Below are 15,094 nucleotides of genomic sequence, written 5' to 3' on the forward strand. Positions count from 1 at the left end.
ATGCCAGACCGAGTTCTTGTCGGAGAACAAATTCCAGCAGCTACACTGACACTATGTTTGGTTGGGTGTATTGGATATGCCAATACACCCCTAATCGGTGGCCCCACCCAATCCCCCCTCATTCCTATGTTTGGTTCATGGTATTGCTAATATCATTGTAATCTATTACTGATTTAATCGGTGCATTTCACCGATTTGTAATCTGTCCATTTTGCCCAGATTAGGCGCCGCATCGATTTACCATCCCTGTTATACCCTCCCATCGGCTTCCCCTTTGTTTCTCTTTTGTTCCTTCTAGCCTCTGCCGATTTCCTTGTTGGTAAGTTAATCCCCTTCAGATTTCCTTGTTGCTGAAGCCTTAGTTGCAGCTTCTTCAAGCTTTCGAACTGTACTTTCTGATTTCCTTGTTGGTAAGTTAATGGGTTCTTCAAGTTTTATTCTTTTATGATATTATTGGCATAACTGAGTAGTTTTTCCTTATTGGTAAGTTAATCCCCTTTAAATTTCCTTGTTGCTGAAGCCTTAGCTGCAGCCTCTTCAAGCTTTCGAACTGTACTTTCTAATTTCTTTGTTGGTAAGTTAATGGGTTCTTCAAGTTTTCTTCTTTTATGATATTATTGGCATAACTGAGTAGTTTTTCCTTGTTGGTAAGTTAATCTCCTTCAGATTTGTTTCACTCTGCTGATTCTGCATGTAATCGGTTTCTCCTTTTCTGATTACAGGTTCTTCTTCATCGCACTGTGCCTGGATTTGGTCATTTACAGGTTAATTTTCCATAGTTATTTTATTTTTGGGTGAGGAATTGTTTCTTTTAATTCTTTTTCGAGTTGAGAAAATTGATAGTCTCCTTCCTGTTGAAGAGCATTGGGGATTTTTTTCAATTGATTAGTTTTTCTTTATTATTATTACTGGAAATTCCTTTTGAAAATCAAAAGAGTGCAAATATAAGCTCTTTCGTGTTGTGCCTGATCAATATCATAACCATAAAAGTGTATGAATAAAAGGAGAATGAAACAAATAACAAATAATGAGCCCTATAGAGATAAACAAGCATAAAAACATTACTCTTCAACCTTACAACAGTTCAGGGTAGAAAAACATTGTCAACTTGACACAAATAAAATCAATTCAGTGAACGCACTATTTCACATAAAAACCCTACCTTCTTCTATCTATACTTATTTTCCAACATGTTTCAGAACCTAACCAGTACATAACCCTCCTGGTTTCCCATAAAAGGCTAAGCAAGTTTGGCAGTTGGTTCAATTATAAACACTTCAAAATTGAAATTAGAAGATTTAAATCAATCCCAAAGAAAAAGTCAGTAATTATTGTATAATTAAAAGTCAAGGAGTTCACATACAAAAATAAAAATCAAGAACCCCAGAACTAAAGGAGTGATAAAGTCAACAAACATACCCAGAACTTACTGTTGAGTAACTAGGAACTTTTAGCTGCAGAAGTAGGATAAAGGAGGTTGTAGTCTTAGGTCTTAGATATTTTCTTGTTGTTGAGTATAGAAAATGCTCTGGTTTTAACAAGGGCCCTCCAAGAGATCTCTATGCATATCTAGATGTTCAAGAAGTCCCAGAAATTCAAAGAGATGGCATAAATCTTTTGTCAACAGTTTCCATTAGTTACCTTGATGCCATATTGGGGTCTGTTGTCAAGGTAGTTCCTCACTATTTTTTGCGTTATCTTACATTCATGCATTAAATTTTTTATCCTTTAGTTTTCATATTAATTCTTATAAATTTAAGAAATGCATAAAGTTTGAATGAAAAAGCATGTGCATTTTATTACATTACTTGTAAGCCTATTCCTATCTCCCTTATGAAATCACATTCTCAAGGTGTCATCCTAAAATGCACTGCACATAGCTTCAATCAGGGAGACAGCCTGATGCATGCTCAAGTAACTCATTTAGGTTCTGCATCACAGCCATATGCCATTTTATGCCAGAGAGTTTTTGCGAAACACTGCCTTGCACCGTGAAGTGTTTTCTGAGCTATATTTGCTACTTTTTTGTTTTTTAACATGATCCAAATAAAGATACAAATTTGTATTTTTGGTGTCTTATGTTCAATCAACGAGACAGCCATATGGCATTTTATGACCCGCCAAATACATGTAAATTTTTTAAAAATTTTAAACATACCCATGTCGGAGACATGCCTGTATCTGACACACTTGAGTCCCAGGAACATACTTGGTGTAACTTTATTCTTATTTTCCCTTAACCAACATCTCGTACTTCATCAAGTATTTGATTCCTTTCACTTAAACAGGTTAAAACAGTGGAAGGGGTGACTGACCTACAGATCCCACCAGAGACTCAACCAGGGGATGTATTAGTACTTGCAGGGAAAGGCGCACCAAAGCTGAACAAACCATCTATACGTGGTGACCATTTATTCACAATCAAAGTTAACATACCGAATAGAATTAGGTATAAGATAAATTTTTATTAGCATTTAATTATGTGGAAATAGGATAGCTGAACTGCATTCTGAATTAAATATATCATTTGATTCTCTTTTATATTTTCTTTCTAGACCATATGAATTATCTTCAGTTTGGTAAATTAAACTACTTTATAGTGGTGTGGCCTTGCCTGACCTGATCTGTTATTGACCAACCTGTTCCCTCAATGTCTCGGATATTAGTTATTTCAAATAACTTCATACTGTAATTCTTCCTTACATGCAGTGCTAAGGAGCGAGAATTGCTTGAGGAACTTTCCTCTCTAAGTAATACAAATAGCAGTCGCTCTCGAACTCGCCCTAGGACTCAACCCGCAACTGCAAGTAAGCAATTGCTTATGCCTTGTGAAAGTGATGACTTTTTGTTTATTATTTAACTTGCTGAATTCATATGCACTCCACTGTTACATATGGCCTAAACTTTTAGCATTTAATGAGTCAAATATATTGCGATACTAACATATCATCGTCACCATCTGGGCTATATGCAAAAGTTGTATTCTTTCTCGTACGTTCCGCAAGATCATAGTTTATTGCTTGAATTACACAAACTTCTTATAATTTTCCCTCATAGAAAATTATAAATTATTTTTAAATAAAAATATAAAATATAAATAAATATGTATGATTGATACAATCAACTAATTTCGTAAAGTACTATTAAGTGAAAGCATGTTTATAAATAAAATTGGTTCTACTTTCTTTGATAGCAGTGGCACTAATAGTGGTTCAGTTTGTTTTCAAGTGTCGATGTTTTATTGATTGTAGTTTTAGTAATTTTAGTTCTAGTGTTTCCTTTTTCTTTTTTTTAGTTTCATTTTTTAGAAATTTACTGAGGAGATTATGTCATTTAGGGGATTGATTTTGTTAATATAAGGGAGGGCAAGCAGGGATCTAGCTTCCCTTGAATAAAAATTTGTAACAATTAATTTTTATTTGATAATGTGTAATTGCAACTTCAATTCTTTGATAGTGTCTTCTAATTTTAATATGTTGCAGTAATGGCCCGTCTGCCTTTAATTGCACAACGTGAGAGGCGTGAAAGAATTGGTATTGTATTGACACTATGGTTGGAAATCTGTAGAATTGCGATTTGGTTCTTATTTAGAATGGGTGCCAGCCTTAGCCTACAGACTTATAGACCAAGGATTAGGTCCTATACCTTAGATTTTTATGCAAAACGGGATTATGTTAAAAGGCTTGTATATGCTAGTGATGAGACTTGTATTGAACAAGTTAGGATGAATAGAACTGCCTTTTTTAAACTATGTGAGATGTTAGAATCGATAGGGGGATTGAAGTCGTCAAGAAACATGCTTGTTGATGAGCAAGTAGCAATGTTTTTACATATCATATCCCATCACCTGAAAAATCGAGTTTTCAAGCATCACTTTAGAAGGTCCGGGGAAACTGTTAGCAGAGCATTTCATAGTGTTTTAAATGCTGTCATACACTTACAAGATGTGTTATTTAAAAAGCCGGAGCCAATTACACCCGATTCTTCTGACACAAGGTGGAAATGGTTTAAGGTATTATACTGAGTTTTATATATAGCTTGTACAACATTTAGTTGACTTAGATTTAAATTAGTATTCTAAATCAAGGTTTTATATCATGTGATATAGAATTGCTTAGGTGCTCTTGATGGAACCCACATCAAGATTAGGGGGCCAACAGTTGATAAACCTAGATATCGAACGCGAAAAGGTGACATAGCAACAAATATGCTAGGTGTTTGTACACCTGAGATGCAATTTGTTTATGTTCTTCCTGGTTGGGAAGGTTCAGTTGCTGATGGACGGGTGCTTCGAGATGCCATTAGTAGAAAACATGGACTAAAAGTTCCTCATGGTAAAGTGTATAGTTAGAGGAATTTGAATTATTCATTAAGATCAAACTTTGTGTACTGAATTAATCATTTTAAAAAAATTATTTTATAGGTTGTTATTATCTAGTTGATGCTGGATACACAAATTGTGAGGGATTTCTTGCACCATTTAGAGGATAGCGATATCATCTGAACGAGTGGCGTCAGGGTTATCAGCCAAGTTCTCCGCAAGAGTTTTTTAATATGAAACATGCCTTAACACGTAATATTATTGAAAGATGCTTTGGCTTATTAAAACTTAGATGGGGAATACTTAGGAGTCCATCGTTTTATCCTGTAAGGGTGCACAATAGAATTATTATTGCATGTTTCTTACTCCATAATTTTATTCAAACCCATATGAGTATTGATCCCATTGAAGCGGAGGTGGGAGAAGGATTACCTACTAATGTGGTAGATAACGATGAACCGAATATCACAAATATTCATCCATCGGATGCTTGGGCTACTTGGAGGATGGAACTAGCCAACCAAATGTTCGATGAATGGCAAGCATCTAGAAATTAGTTAGGTTTAGGGACAAATTGAGTTTGAATTGATTTGTTGATGTTATTTTATGTATCTAGTTTATGAAACTTTGGTGGTGTTTGATTAAAATTTTGTATTGTACTAAACTTTGTTGAATTATAATTTAATTATCTTTTCATTCAGCATGTGTTATAATTTTAAATTTAGTATTGAGCTTTTGATTCATGATATTGAACTAACGATATAATATTATAAACTGTTCACCTTTTGATTCATGATATTAAAAATAGTAAATAATGTTAATTTGTTTTTTTTCTTAAGATAATTATGTCAGGTGTTCCACAATCACATGCTTCTTCTCAAGCTTCTCGAGGAAGCAAAAGAAAATGGGTTCCAGAAGAAGATGCAGCATTGGTTTCTTGCATGGTGGGTTTGCACAGTGTAGGAACATTTAATGCTGATACCGGGTTCAAAGCTGGTTATTTGAACGAGTTGGAAAAAATGCTAGAAAAGGCTTTACCAAGAGCAATGTTGAAGGCGAAACCAAATATTGAATCTCAGATTAAGTGCCTAAAAAGGGAATGGCCAGTCCTCTATGACACGCTTAATGGCCAAAACAATAGCGGTTTTGGTTGGGACGAGCATAGGCAGCTCATTGTTGCTGAAGATGCAGTTTGGGAATCCTATGTAAAGGTAAAATGTATTTCAAGTATTTATTTGTTTTTTTACAAAACTTATAACTAATATGATTTCCTCATTTTTTTTAGAGTCACAAAGAAGCCGCTCAGTTCAGACATCGTTCTTTCCCTTACTACAACCAGCTTACTGCCATATACGCAAGAGATCGAGCGACTGGGAAAGACGCTCAAACAGCTGCTGATGTTTTTGAAGAAATACATGCTAAGGATGTACCTACTACAGATATGAATGAAGAGAGAACCACATTCTATGACTGCGAAGCTGACGTCTCTTTAGACGACATGGATGTTTCTGGTGTTAGTACAAAACTCCGGTAAGAAAAAAAAACTCGAACACACGATCGGAACTCGAAAAGAAAAAGAAGAAATAGGACAGGCTCCAAGGCGTGTATCAAGCCACTATCTTTAAGGTTATATTCGCCCCCACTTATCTTCAGTGTGCAAACGAGTTCCAAGCAAATTAACCTCGAGGATACAATGAAGCCAATGACTATTTGCGTTTTGCACTGACGAGAATAGTCCACTATGCACTGAGTAATGTATAACAAAAACTCAATTTCTACAAAGGATTTCTGCAGCAATACTTTATAGAATAATCTAATAATATTAGAAAATGAAGGAAGAGAAGAAATAATATTAGAATTTGTTGATATGATTTCCAAATGAAGTCCCATTCCTATTTATAGGAATTTTCATGTCTCTTCATAGAGACATCTTTCAATAGGTGTCTTTATGAATAAATAAATAATAATAATTATTCATTTAATTTTGTAACTATTCAAATAATATTTTTTGAATAGTTATAATTCTTTTTAAAAAAATCAAATGATATAATTTTTGACCAATGATCAAAAGTTTTATCTTTTGATTAATTACACCCATTCATTTATAGTTATTGGGATACTATAAATATTTGAAAATATTCCAACAATCTCCCCCCATTTTCAAAATATTTAGATTTTGATATTCTTGGAAATCAATTTGCATAAATAAAGGTGTCTTACGATTGAACCTTCACTTAGTGAAAACATGTTAAAGTTAATCGAAATTGTATGGTAGACTAAGCTTTGAACCAACTATTCCATTTGATTAACTGAACACATCTCACACAATGATTTCAACATCAGTCAATGCATAGTATCTAGGGACACTATTATAGCCATGTGTCTATGTCCTCTTTTCATGAGTGCTGTCAGAGCCAAGCCCTTAAGCTCCTAGAAGCGGCCACACTTCCACTCACATAGGTAGATCCCATCAAAAGTGTTCCCGTAATTATAACACTCTAACATATTTATGTTATGGGTCCATTAAGAGTACATTACTCATCCTTCCCTTATCATTACGGGTACCTAGCACTTTAATCTTAGGATGGATTTATTTATAGTGCTAACAGTCACATACTAATGATGTACTTTGTCTCATTGAACTCAAGACTTGACGTTATACCAAGCGTTGAGTCGAGTTTCCATCATGGGTGACTCTAATTAATAGGCTTGAGTCCCATCCCTTTTGAGGTCCTTTTTACTGCATCTCTAGCAAGACTTTTTGTCAAAGGATCTGCCAAATTTTCACTTGACCTCACATAATTAATAGTAATCACTCCATCAGAGATTAATTGTCGGACATAACTATGTCTTAATCCAATGTGTCTAGACTTTCCATTATATACTTGGCTATATGCCTTTGCTAGAGTAGCCTCACTATCACAACGGATAGAAATAGGTGAAATTGGCTTAAGCCATAAAGGTACATCATAAAGCAAATTTCTTAACCATTCTGCTTCTTTAGATGCAGCAGCTAATGCAATAAATTCTGCTGCCATGGTGGAATCAGTAATACATGTTTGTTTCTTGGAACCCCAAGAAATGACTCCTCCACCAAGAATGAAGATCCACCCACTAGTAGATGCATGATCTTCCAAACTTGTAATCCAACTAGCATCCGAATACCCTTCTAAAACTGGAGGATATCCATTATAACACAATCCATAGTTAATAGTTTTCTTTAAGTACCTAAGTACTCTATTTAAAGCTTGCCAATGCAAACTACTTGGATTACTTGTGTATCTACTCAATTTTCCAATAGCATATGCAATATTTGGTCTTGTACAAGTCATTATGTACATAAGACAACCAATTAGACTTGCATATTTCAATTGATCAATTTTCCTACCAGCATTAGATACTAATTTTAATTGAGGATCCATGGGTGTAGATGCTGGTATACAGTTGAAAAGATCAAACTTTTTAAGCACATTTTAATGTAATGTGATTGTGATAAAGCTATAGTGCTTTCATCTCGGGTTATTTTAATCCCAAGAATAACATCTGCTACACCCATATCCTTCATAGCAAAGTTGTTTGACAAGAATTTCTTTGTGTTTTCTATTTGTTCCAAATCCGTGCCAAAAATGAGCATGTCATCTACATATAAGCAAATTATAACACCCTTTCCATTATCAAATTTACTATATATGCACTTATCGGATTCATTTATTTTATAGCCATTAGCTAAAACAACCTTGTCAAACTTTTGGTGCCATTGTTTTGGTGCTTGTTTAAGCCCATATAAAGATTTAACAAGCTTACATACCTTATGCTCTTGTCCTGGAACAACAAATCCTTCTGGTTGCTCCATGTACACTTCCTCTTCCAATTCACCATTTAAAAATGCAGTTTTAACATCCATTTGGTGAACAACCAAATTATATATAGAGGTAAGTGATATTAATAGTCTAATTGTAGCAATTCTTGCTACTGGAGCATAGGTATCAAAGTAATCAATACCTTGTCTTTGTGTAAAACCTTTTGCTACCAACCTTGCTTTAAATTTATCAATGGTTCCATCGACCTTCATTTTCTTTTTGAAGATCCATTTACAACCTATTGGTTTGGAACCTGGTGGAAGATCAACTAAGATCCAAGTTTGATTTCCCATTATTGAATCCATTTCATCATTTATTGCTTCTTTCCAAAAAGTAGAGTCTTGAGATTTCACTGCTTCTTCAAATGTAATAGGATCAGATTCGGTATTATAACAATAAGGTATCTTATTGCATATACTTTCACCTTTTCCTTCTACAAGAAACATAATGAAATCTGGTCCAAAATCTTTTACCTTTTTAATCCTCTTACTTCTTCTTAATTCTTGACAAGATTCATCATTATTATCAATTTGTTTCAATGGAATCTCATTCTCATTTGAAGAATGAATCAATTGTTGTGGTTGTAATTGTCTTGATATAGAATTAAATCTATTTTCATCAAAAATAGCATCTCTTGATTCAATAACCGTATTAATTGAAATTGAATCATTTGGTTCAATTACTATGAACCTATATGCCTTGCTATTATGTGCATAACCTATAAATATGCATTCAATTCCTCTTTCACCTAACTTTTTACGTTTAGGTCTTGGAACTTTTACAATAGCTCTACAACCCCAAACCTTTAAATAATTAAGGTTTGGTTTCCTTTTCTTCCATTGTTCATAGGGGGTTATTTTAGTTTCCTTATTAGGAACTCTATTCAATATATGACAAGCTGTTAGAATAACTTCTCCCCAAAAACCCTGTCCAAGCCCTGAATATGATAACATTGAATTTACCATTTCAATCAAGACTCTATTTTTCCTTTCAGCTACACCATTTTGTTGTGGTGTGTAAGGGGCTGAAACTTGATGGACAATTCTAGTGAGTTCAAAATGACTTGGATTATAGTATTCTCCACCTCTATCCGATCTTAAGCACTTGATAAATGATTCACACTGAAGTTCAACTTCAGATTTATAAACTTTAAATTTATCAAGCGCTTCATCTTTTGAATGCAATAAATATACATAACAATATCTAGAACAATCATCAATAAAAGTAACAAAATATTTCTTTCCACCTAATGTAGGAGTATTATGCAAGTCACATAAATCACTATGTATCAAATCAAGCAATTTTGTTTTCCTTTTAACCTTAGGGAAAGGATTTCTTGTAATTTTAGTCAACATACAGGTATTGCATTTTTCAAGATTATTATTAAAAACAGAAATTAAATCTAATTTATACATGTCATTCAATTTTCTATAATTCAAAAGACCTAATCTATAATGCCACAAACAAAATGATTCAACCATATAAGCAGAAATAGTATTTTTATTCTTATTAATAATATTAAGTTTGAACATGCTTTCATACATATACCCTTTTCCCACAAAAATTTCTCCCTTAGACAAAATAAACTTATCTGCCTCAAAAACAAGTTTGAAACCAAACTTATTCAACAGACTTCCAGACACTAAATTTTTCCTAACTTCTGGTACATAATATACATCATTTAAGGTTAAAACCTTTCCAGAAGTGAATTGTAGTTCAACAGACCCTTTGCCTTTAATTGTTGCGGTGGAAGAATTTCCCATGTACAAGACATTGTCATTTTCACATTGTGTGAACTTTGTGAACATGTTTTTGTCTTTGCACACATGTTTGGTTGCTCCGGTATCAATCCACAATGTATTATCATCTTGTGCCATATTAATTTTAAATATCATTGCAACGAACTTTTCGTTATTATCAGCCTTAGAAGATGATTTCTTCTTTAAAAATCGACATTCATTCTTGAAATGTCCCGGCTTTCCACAATGATAGCATCAGCCCTTTTGTTTCTTTTTGAACTTAGGTGCTCTATCAGTCTGATTGAACTTTCTCTTGAATGGTTTAGTAGTCTGTACTTCCTCCGTAACATGTACTTTGGCATTTTCAGAATTTAGGTTCTGATCTTGTTTTCGATACTCTTCTTCAATACGAAGATGATTTGCCAAAGCCTCAAGAGATATTTCCTCTTTCTTATGTTTTAGACTTCTTTTAAAGTCTTTCCAAGATGGAGGAAGTTTGTCTATTATGGAGGATACCACAATCATTTCATCCATTTTCATATCATATTGCTTAAATTGATTCAGCATCTTTTCAATATCACGAAATTGTTCCATAACAGAACGACCATCAACCATTTGATAATTATTGAAACGACTGACAAGAAATTTCTTACTTGTAACATCTTCGGTCATGTATCTTGCCTCCAATTTGTCCCATAATTCTTTAGCGGTGACGTCGTTTTGGTAGGTGTCGAACAAACCATCAGATAAACCATTCAATATGTGGCCCATGCACATGTAATCAGCATTGTCCCATTTTTGTCTTTCTCGGGTTGCAGCAACAGATTCATTTTCATTCTCTTCAGGTCTTGGAGTATCCAAAACATAAGCAATCTTCAAAGTTGATAACAAAAAGTGCATCTTTTTCTGCCATCGTCGAAAATTGCCACCATCAAAACGATCAAGTTTAACAAAGTTGGAAGCTAACTCCCTTAGTGTTCCACTTTCATGTGTTGTGGTAGTCATCATGAAATATAACCTTAAAATTGTTAGTACAAAACTCTGGTAAGAAAAAAAAACTCGAACACACGATCGGAACTCGAAAAGAAAAAGAAGAAATAGGACAGGCTCCAAGGCGTGTATCAAGCCACTATCTTTAAGGTTATATTCGCCCCCACTTATCTTCAGTGTGCAAACGAGTTCCAAGCAAATTAACCTCGAGGATACAATGAAGCCAATGACTATTTGCGTTTTGCACTGACGAGAATAGTCCACTATGCACTGAGTAATGTATAACAAAAACTCAATTTCTACAAAGGATTTCTGCAGCAATACTTTATAGAATAATCTAATAATATTAGAAAATGAAGGAAGAGAAGAAATAATATTAGAATTTGTTGATATGATTTCCAAATGAAATCCTATTCCTATTTATAGGAATTTTCATGTCTCTTCATAGAGACATCTTTCAATAGGTGTCTTTATGAATAAATAAATAATAATAATTATTCATTTAATTTTGTAACTATTCAAATAATATTTTTTGAATAGTTATAATTCTTTTTTTAAAAAATCAAATGATATAACTTTTGACCAATGACCAAAAGTTTTATCTTTTGATTAATTACACCCATTCATTTATAGTTATTGGGATACTATAAATATTTGAAAATATTCCAACATCTGGTACGGATCCGCAAGGAGATAGAGACCAAGGGGGTTCCTCATCTTCAAACAAGAGAAAGAAGAAATCTGATACTCGTGATAATGTGTATTCTTCATTTGATGAGGCTGCCACTTTGTTGGCCGAAAACATCAAGGCCGTTGGCGATCAAATCAGTAGGAGTATTGCCTCCGAGGTGGTAGTTCAGCAGAAGTCAGAAGAATATCAAAAGATGGAAGAGAAAGTTTCAAATTTATATTCAACCTTATGGGAAATTGAAGGTTTATCCGACGATCAGCGGTATGAAGCTTTGTGTAAAATTCCAGATCATCCAACTCAAATGATCGTTTTCTTTAGTTTACCTTCTGTTGCGCGATTAGAATGGGTCAGAAGATTTCTTTCTCACCATTAAAAATCAATGTTTAAACTTTTTGATGTTGTAAAACTATATAACATATGGATTATGATGTAGAATTTCATTTTCATCTAACCCTTTCTTAATATAAGTTAATTATGTTTATGCAGAAAGTAATTCTCAAGTTATATTTTGATTTTAGTAAATTCATATAAGAACATTTTATTATTAAGAATTTTATGAAATTATATATCATTATTAAATTATATTTAATATTAATTATTTTAAATTGTATAAATTCATATAAGAAAAATTATTATCAATAATTTTATGAAATTATATATTATTAAATTATATGTAATAATAATTATTTTAAATTATACAAATTCATATAAGATAATTTATTAGTTATAATTATTTTAAATTTTATTAAATCATATATTTTAATTAAAATATATTTAATATTAATCATTTCAAATTATCTTTTATAGTATCATATATTATGATTTGAGTAAATTCATATAAGAATATTGATTATTAAGAATTTTATTAAATTATATATTTTAATTATAATATATTTAATAATAATTATGTTTAAATATGATTAAATTATTTATTATTGATAATAATAATCTTATTAAAATTTAAATAACAATAACAATAATCATTTACCATTATAAATTTATGCTAAGGGTATTCTAGTCATTTTAGTTTTTTCCATTATGCTATTACACCTATATTCCATTCAACCAAACACAATATTACTATTACGCCTCTATTCCGTTACATTCAACCAAACAGTTGATTTGCTATTACACCTCTATTCCATTACACCTCTAATCCAATACAGCGAACCAAACGTGCCCTGAATGAACATGGAACAACAACAATGTCAAGATTAGGCCCTAGATGCTTTGACCTTGACCCGACCTCTACTAAGCCACCAAAATGTGCACCGAAAACTTTGAGGCCTCTAAAGCCCGATTAGAAGGAGATTCCTTTAACAACCCGTCTGATTTCACTAGATTAATAAAACCCAAATCACTAGGTTGGGCATTTGTCTTTTCTTGGCCCTTTAAGCTAGCTTCCCCCAAATAAAAATGATCCACTGTCACCCGTGCTCCCTTCCTTGACTCTACTAACCCATTCATTCCTTCTTGATCCACCTTATTACACAGCCCAACTCTGTCCCGAGAAGATCCAACACCCACCTTTCCGTTATTCCTCTTAACCCCTTCCAAAAAAGCTTTGTCATTGCTTTTGGTAATTGAAAAATTAGCATTTCCCTCCTCTTTTCTGCCCTCCTTTCCATCTACGAGAGTCAACGCATTAAACCTTGAGTCAAAAATTTTCTCTCCCTGATATCTAATCTATGATTTTTGGGAATTCCTTAATTTCCTCATTGCTTTTCTTTCAACTATCATCCATGGTCCATAAGCTTCAGGCTTTCTGCAATATCATCTTCCACCATCATTGAATCATCTGACGAAACTTTCTCACCAGAAGATAAGACTTTGTTGTATGCTTTTGAACAGGGTACTGATTTTGGAAAAACCTCCTTTGCATGACCATAACGTCTGCAAGAAAAACAAACCACCGGTAAATATTCATACTCAATTCGTTGAAGAGCACCATTAATTAAAACCTGAAAGATTAATGGTTTATCCAGATTTACGTAGACCGCCATTCTAGTAAACCGCTCTCGTGCTCTATTATCAGTATTGAAATATAATTTTGCAACCTTTCCCCCCATCTCACCAATTTCCCATAAAATTTTTTGCTTATACATATACCCCAAGAGTCTTGGAAAACAAATCTAGACCATTACCATGCTCGGGTAAGGTTGAGCAAAATTGAAATCTATTTATCATGGTTGCACTGTCAATTATTTCCTGTAAATGACCCAAGCTTCTTGAAAAAACACCTTCTCAAAATCTTCATTGTTCTAGAACTTAGCCAAGTAATATCCATCAGTTTGAATGGCATAGAGGGCTTTCAAAAATTGTACACCCTATTTTGGAGAGTAGCAAAGCCTATGTTTCGACCTAAGAGTTTAATCATACAGTAGTAGCCATATCTTTTACAAACAACTGATGAACCCTCTCCGAGAAAACCATCAAAGAAATACCATTAACAGTTGATCTCATGATATCCCCTTCCACGAAATCAAAATTATCATCCACTTCCAAATTTGCTGAAATGTTTTCCCTTCTCAATCAAATGGGTCCTTTTCCCACCAATCTTTCTTTCCAAAATAACTAAGGTTCAAGTGTGAAATCTACAACCATAACTATGTCAGAAGCAATGTACTGATCCTTGAGACGCATTTTCTTGGTTGAGTGATCTTCTACATATTATTTTTAATTATCAATATATGTTAGTATGAATAGTAATTAAAATATTTTTTTGATAAAAAGAAAATTTTAATGTAATTCTAAAAAAAAATGTGTCTATCTATTGACACGCTTTGGTCTGTCTCTCTGGCATTTACTTTTCGTTTTATTTTTTATTTTCAAAATTTTTCATATTCACTTTTTTATCTTGTTCTGGTTTTGGAGTGTTACTGGTTTCACCGTGACTTTGTGTGAGTAACTAGTTTCTATGGAAAAGGGGTATGGAGAATTTGCGGATCAAAGATGACGAAGAAGTGAAATGGGATAATAATGGGGAACAGAATACACATGGATCTATCTATGAGTTCTGCCTAGTAGGATGTTGCTTAACTGCTAGTGTAGTTTAATTCCCAGCACTGAGGATGACAATGATGAATCTATGGCATCCTTTTGGGGGGACCAAATCTCAGACTTAGGGTATAAACGCTATTTGTTTAAATTTTTCAACAAAATGGATATTGAATGGGTAGAAAACGGGTCACCGTGGACTTTCAATAACCATTTATTAATTTTACACCGATTACGAGATGATGAAGATCCATTGTTAACCCCATTAATTTTCTCTAATTTTTGGGTTCAAGTGCATGATTTACACCTAGGATTTTTCTCTAAAAGAATGGCAAGGTAGTTCAGGGATTTTATTAGTTTATTTGTTGAATAGATACAAAGTAAGGTTCTGGTGTGGAGAGAAAATTATGCGAATTAGAGTCCAAATTGATATTCGTAAGTCGCTAAAAAGAAAGAAGAAGCTAATAATCTCTCCCAATCGCTCTACTTATGCCAT

General features: G+C 33.3%; 1 protein-coding gene across 1 annotated transcript; it reads left to right on the plus strand.

The window, feature by feature from the left end:
• Positions 1-2,976, plus strand: LOC107956219 (chaperone protein DnaJ-like). The gene is made up of 7 exons (XM_016891941.2): positions 1-55; positions 339-410; positions 521-574; positions 723-764; positions 1,445-1,671; positions 2,289-2,449; positions 2,710-2,976. The coding sequence occupies exons 1-7, from the start codon at positions 1-3 to the stop codon at positions 2,858-2,860; spliced, it is 762 nt and encodes a 253-aa protein (XP_016747430.1). The 3' UTR covers positions 2,861-2,976.
• Positions 2,977-15,094: the final 12,118 nt, after the last annotated feature.

The sequence above is a fragment of the Gossypium hirsutum genome, chromosome D11 (genome assembly GCF_007990345.1).
Source record: "Gossypium hirsutum isolate 1008001.06 chromosome D11, Gossypium_hirsutum_v2.1, whole genome shotgun sequence".
NCBI classification, from domain to species: domain Eukaryota; kingdom Viridiplantae; phylum Streptophyta; class Magnoliopsida; order Malvales; family Malvaceae; genus Gossypium; species Gossypium hirsutum.

Bases quoted from the DNA above. Each gene is read 5' to 3' on its own strand.
- LOC107956219 (XM_016891941.2), top strand. From the start codon at position 1: ATGCCAGACCGAGTTCTTGTCGGAGAACAAATTCCAGCAGCTACACTG. The intron at 411-520 runs GTAAGTTAATGG...TTGTTGCTGAAG, and splicing joins ACTTTCTGATTTCCTTGTTG to CCTTAGCTGCAGCCTCTTCA. The intron at 575-722 runs GTAAGTTAATGG...TTCTGATTACAG, and splicing joins ACTTTCTAATTTCTTTGTTG to GTTCTTCTTCATCGCACTGT.